The sequence below is a fragment of the Nuphar pumila genome, chromosome 11 (assembly GCF_984573655.1).
Source record: "Nuphar pumila chromosome 11, dmNupPumi1.hap1.1, whole genome shotgun sequence".
Classification (NCBI taxonomy): Eukaryota; Viridiplantae; Streptophyta; class Magnoliopsida; order Nymphaeales; family Nymphaeaceae; genus Nuphar; species Nuphar pumila.
In genome coordinates this window covers 23502891-23508890 of record NC_143259.1, presented here as the reverse complement: position 1 = coordinate 23508890, position 6000 = coordinate 23502891, and the positions used below count along the sequence as shown (strand labels likewise).

At 37.3% G+C, this 6000-nt stretch overlaps 1 protein-coding gene across 3 annotated transcripts in view; it reads left to right on the top strand.

Moving 5' to 3' along the window:
- Positions 1-2241: 2241 nt before the first annotated feature.
- Positions 2242-6000, top strand: part of LOC149822191 (ubiquitin carboxyl-terminal hydrolase 25-like) — a 167050-nt gene continuing 163291 nt past the window's right edge. For all 3 annotated transcript variants that reach the window (XR_016425999.1, XR_016425998.1, XM_089980907.1), the window contains exons 1-4: positions 2242-2693; positions 3411-3900; positions 4729-4804; positions 4892-4984. Coding sequence is in view for 1 of the 3 variants with exons in the window: in XM_089980907.1 (XP_089837033.1) it covers positions 2531-2693; positions 3411-3900; positions 4729-4804; positions 4892-4984 (822 nt within the window). In the remaining 2 variants the exon portion in view is untranslated. The remainder of the gene's footprint in view (positions 2694-3410; positions 3901-4728; positions 4805-4891; positions 4985-6000) is intronic.

Below are 6000 nucleotides of genomic sequence, written 5' to 3'. Positions count from 1 at the left end.
ATGACCAAAACAACCTAAACATGGATTTGGATGTATATGTTATCGATAACTAGAAAAACCGACAAGTTCAAAAATACAAATCAATCAGATCTATATACATAGAGAATAAAATGATCAGAAAATGGGGTAATGAACACATTTCATGGAGGAAAACGTCGTAGCATAAAAAAAATGTTTGGGGGGATGAAGATTTTTTGTTTTTGTTTTTGATCAATTCATATGTTGAAGATGATCGTAGCGAGAAGGCCAAATACTAGAGCAGTGATCTGAGAAATCAAACTAATAGAAGAAAAAGAAAACATAAATTCGTATAGTGCAACAACTCACCCATTTTTTTGGGCATTGGCGGTGGAGGCATAGGGAGTAGCTCGTTAACTGGCAAAATCCAGGGCTCAGTTAGATCCACGGGTGATAATAGCTCGTAAATGTCTTCCGATGATGTACTTTCCTTCGTCGATGATGGACCAACGTGGTGAGGGAGATTAGTTGCGAGAAGAATCATTGACGAGAAGAGGACCAACAAGGAGAGAAGGAGGAGAAAAAGAGAAAAGGAGGAGAAGAAGAGAGGGCCTTGGTCGGCAGGGGTCAACGACGACGCTGCTCCAACGGTCTGCAAATGGGGAAGGAAGAGAGGAGGGGAGAAAGAGGTTGTCGGTTGGCAGAGGCATCTATGACAACACAACTTCAACGGGTCTGCGAACGGGGAAAGGGAAGAGGGCAAACTTGGCTGCATGAGAGGAAGAAAAAAAATGGGGAAGGAGACTCATTTAGGGTTTTTTACGGGTTTATGTCATGTCTGGATCAGACTCGGTTTGGGTCTGGTTCGGTCCAAAACCAAAAGTTTAAACAAAACAACAATAAGATAAATACAAAGAATGATAATGACAGAAATAAAATCATTTAAACTTAACCTTATTAGTTAATATAATTTATTTTTAACTCTATACCAAAATTTATAAGTTTGATTAGTGTAAACTACTCATTTCATCGCATAAACCCATTTTAGACAAAAATTTGTTTTTAAGGTTAATATTCAATTAAATTAAAATATTTTTTGAAACTACATTTTTTATCTTGTTACAAAATTATTCTAGAACCATAAAAGGTATCTTGTTAAGTTCAAAACACCTAAAAAATGTTTAAATGGTTTTGTGACCCATTAAAATGATTAAATTGACTATTTCATTTTCTGCAATAATTTAAAATAACCATTATACCCTTATCGGTCAAAAAGATAAAATTGAGTGTGTAAATACACAAAATTGACAATAAAAGATAAAAACATCGATTTTAACTCGAAAAGAGTCAATTCCTTTATTTATTTATTTATTTTTAAAAATTTACAGGTTTTACAAAAATTGGAAATTTCCATAAACGAGCAATCCTTTGGTCCAAAACATTTAGAAAACAATTTCATTAGCTCAGAGCTATAACACACCTTACAGGCCGCCTATCAGTTAACCTGTCAGACTTTCCATGATAAAGCTATCGACAGTTGTCTAGGAGAAAAATGAGGGAAAAATACCACCAAGGTGGTATCCCATGTGGTAAGCGGGGTCTTGTGTCAAGCTGAAGGCCCAGGGTCGGCCTAACCCCCTATAAAAGAAAATGATGGGGAAAAGGTTCACCGTGGTATCATACCATGCCTCACTCAACTAGAGAGGGAAATCCTGACTAGTACGAGGGCCCAACTTGTTTCACCTGTAATATTCGAGTACGATCCACATGCATTTCAAGAAATAAACGATATTAAAAACCTCGTCAAGCGCACGTATCTGACTGGATAAGGACTTGGATTTAGGTCGAATTAGGCTTCTCCAACTTGTACGAATCTTCTCTACACGTTTGCATCATCTTAGATAGATATTGGGCGTGGGTGCCCCCATAACTAAATTGAACCTTTTTCACAGGGCTCAAAGAAGTTTTTTTTTTTTGAAATCGTGCAATGTAAGAAACGTAACAACACTAGCGGTATGTCTTGAAAAATAAGCCACGTAAGGGAATGCTACCACTTTCATCATGTCCATGAAATTCCCCCCAAAATCTTATTCGCGGTTTTCTATTGTATCCAATGGTGTCTTGTATGTACAACTGGCAACAAGGCATACGTGGGGAGGGAGATCTTTTTTGTTTTGCTGTTCACTTCCCTTTTGCGTTGGGGCATAAGGGGGAACCCGAACCACACCCCGTTCGTGGGAATTGGCCTCCGCCTGCCAGGCGACGACAGGCCCAATCAAGCGCTCCAGGCCGCGCATCATTTTTTTCTTCTTCTCACGACCCACTCTCCTCCCTCTCTCATTGATGCCCTTCACACCCCGTTCGCGGGTTCCTTCGTAGGGAAGAGGAAGAGGAAGAGGAAGAGGAAGAGGAAGGAGAGAGGGGGAGAAAGAGAGAGGCTTAGCTCCCCCCCTCTCTCTCTCTTTCTTTCTCTTTATCTTTCTCTTATGGACCCATTTCCCTTGTGTCCCTCCCCTTCCCCTTCTCATTCTTCTTCATCTTCTTCTTGCTGCTGCTGCTGCTGCTGCTGTTCATGGCCTTGCAAATGACGTGGATGAACATCCAGAGAAGGAAGAACCCTCCCATCGGCCTGCGCAACCTCGGCAACTCTTGCTACCTCAACAGCGTCCTCCAGTGCCTCACCTATACCCCTCCTCTCGCTAACTTCTGCCTCAACAACCGACACTCTTCCATCTGTAAGCTCCTCTTCCTTTTTCCTCTCCTCTTCTCTTTTATTTTTCCTCTTGACAGTACCAACCCAAGTTCTTGTTGCGATTCGATTCCTTTATTTTTTTCGATTGTCCGCTTTGCCATTAGGTTTCTTTTTGTGATGGGCTATCATTCTATACTTTAACACCAAGAAATTGTATGTGAAAGAATCAACGTCCCTGATTTCGAGTATTTTCCCTTTTGCTCTATGGTAGCATCTACCGTTCGAATTTTCCCCCTTGTTTTCTCTACGACTTAATTCTCATTATTTTTCTGTACTTTGTTCACTATTGTACTTGCTTTACTCTCTGCAGTCAGCTAGTTGAATCTGTTTTTTTCTTTTCTTCAAGTTTCCTATTGGTGCTCGAGCATGATGTTTTCTTCCTCATGAGGAGTTTCTTGTTGTCGCATATCTTTTGTAATCGTAGTCTCCCTTTGACGTTGAAAAGAAAATTAAAAATTTCTTCCTGCCAATTTCTGCTTCTTGCCATGTGTGATTGGTGTCATCTCAGTTATTCTTGGTTTCGACTTTTCGTAATGGTACCAAAATTATGAAGAATGGGGGAGATTATTTCTGTTTCTCTTTCAATTTGGTATTGGAGTGTGGATAAGGAACTTTGTCACTGTTTGTGTTGGAAGTCATACTTTTGTTTCTTCTTTAGGTTAAACATTGAGTTGTATGTTGAACCGCGTTTCTGATGCAGGCGAATCATCTAATGTGAACAAGAAACATGAGTGCCCATTTTGTTTGCTGGAAAAGAGAATAGTCCGATCTCTCAGCATTGAGATCCTTTTGGATGCGCCGGCCAAGATCCAGAACTCGATACAGATTTTTGCGAAACATTTCCGGATAGGTAGACAGGAAGATGCTCATGAGTTCCTCCGGTACGTGATTGATGCTTGTCATAACACATGCCTGAAGCTGTTGAAAGTGCGGAATGTGGTGGCATATCAGAACGGTCAGGCGAATGGAAAGACTGAAAAAGTTGAACCTAATACCATAGTTAAGGAGATATTTGGGGGAGTGTTGCAGAGCCAGGTGAAGTGCCTTTCTTGCGGTTCTGAGACAAATAAGATAGATGACATAATGGACATCAGTCTGGATTTGTTCCAGAGCAGTTCTTTGAAAGAAGCCTTACAGCGATTTTTCCAACCAGAGGTTTTGGATGGGAGTAATAAGTACAACTGTGAGAAGTGAGTAAACCTTTCAAACCTCCACTCTGTTCTTTGTTTCTGCTTCTCTTTGAATGTGACTGCTTTGTTCCTTGTTCTACCAGTTTGAGTAGTTATTTCTTCGGTAAATTGAAACATTGCCACACAAACATATTTGTTGGTTTTTGTTACACAAAGAGTGAAATTTGTTCTGAACCATTAGAGGTTTTCAACTTTCTACTAATTTGTATAGGCTCTGTGCATAATCTACTAAATCTGGAGCCTATTGAACTATGAGATGATGGAACTGTCATTGTGTGTAAGCCTAATGATCTTCTTTGTCATATAGTTTGAAATGGAGAACAACAACTAATATATGATCGGTCATAGATACTTACAACCACAATAACCGGTATCGTGAGATTTATTTGAATCCCACAAAAAAAAGATATTTTGACAAGTTAACGCCTGTAAAGTCAGATAATTTGAAAATATCATGATTTATATCATGCATTTTTTGGGGGGGGGGAAACCTTGGGAAAATATTTATTTTAATTTTGGCATTTTTGAATTTTATTATTTTATTATTTTATTATTTTCCTTTTTTGATTTTTAAATTGTTTATTTTTGTCTAGATTTTTCCAAAAAAACTAGAGAAAAGAGGAACTTTGGAAAGTATACTGAGAATTTCTCAGTGAATGAATTGCCCTTTTGAACTTTTGTTGCTGTTGTTACAGAGTGGGTTTTTCATAATATGATTAAGACGAGGATAATTTCACATTGTCAAAGATATTCCTTTCCTATATTTTTATTTAGTTCTGTTAATATGCACCAGTTACTGTGCTTATGCTGTACACAATGAGATGACAGGTGTAAAAAATTGTCAGCTGCTAGGAAGCAAATGTCTATTTTTCGAGCACCAAATGTCCTTGTAATTCAACTAAAAGTAAGTATGCAAAATAAGTTTTCTTCTATTCTTTCTTTCGATCCATTGGAGATGATACTTTATTTACTCCATGTGTCTTTTCCATAGAGATTTGAAGGTATACATGGCATGAAGATTGATCGAGCCATTGCCTTCGACGAAGATTTGGTTCTTTCTGCTCATATGTGTAAAACAAGCCAAGTATGCTGCCTTTTAACTTTCATATGTTTCTTTTTGTCTATTAACTTTAATCGATAGCAAATAGAAGTTACTTGATGTACAATTTTGTTATCATGCCTTACCTTCTACTCTAATTAAAAAAAGTGTTTGTTTTAGGGCTTTATGCTGGTAAACGTTGCTTCTAGTATTGTAATTAGTTTTACTCCAATTTGAGCACTCACTTGAGAATTAGGATGGATTACCTATATATTGATTTTCATCAAATAATGAAGCTGGGATAGTTTGTATTGCAATGAAAACCATTGTGCTGTTTGATTACAAACTTACAATGTTTCCTATTGTATATATAACATTTTCTTCACTACCCTTTGTTAAAATGTAGTCTTTCTTTTATATATATATATATATATATATATATATATATATATATATATATATATATATATATATATATATAGCCATGTCATCTACCACCATGGAGATTGTTTGGATTCACAGCTTGTTGGAAGATATGAATATTAAAGTTCTAGGGCCCACAAAATTATGTTGTGATAATAAAAGTGCAATCTACATTGCCAAAAATGACACATTCCATGAGCGCACGAAGCATATCGAGATGGACTGCCACTATATTCGTGGAGAATATTTAAGAAGAACCATTGACCTTCCTTATGTTACATCGAAATATCAATTGACAGACTTCTTCACCAAGGCACTCTGCTCTCGAAGATTTAACTTCTTTCTTGGCAAACATTCGGTTTTCACACCCTAAGTTTGAGGGGGGTGTTAAAATGTAGTCTTATATATATATATATATCAAACCTGATAAGGGTATTTATGTAAATTCACATATTTTACGCATATTCTTACTTAAGAATATGATTGTACATTTTTTTTATAATTTCTTTTGTTGTTTTTTTATTTTTCTTTTTTCTTTTTAATTGATGTGACATGTGGGGGCTCCCAATGCACATGTTGGAGCCCCCTCCAACGGTTAAAATTCTAACCGTTGGAGGGGCTCCAACATGTGCATTGGA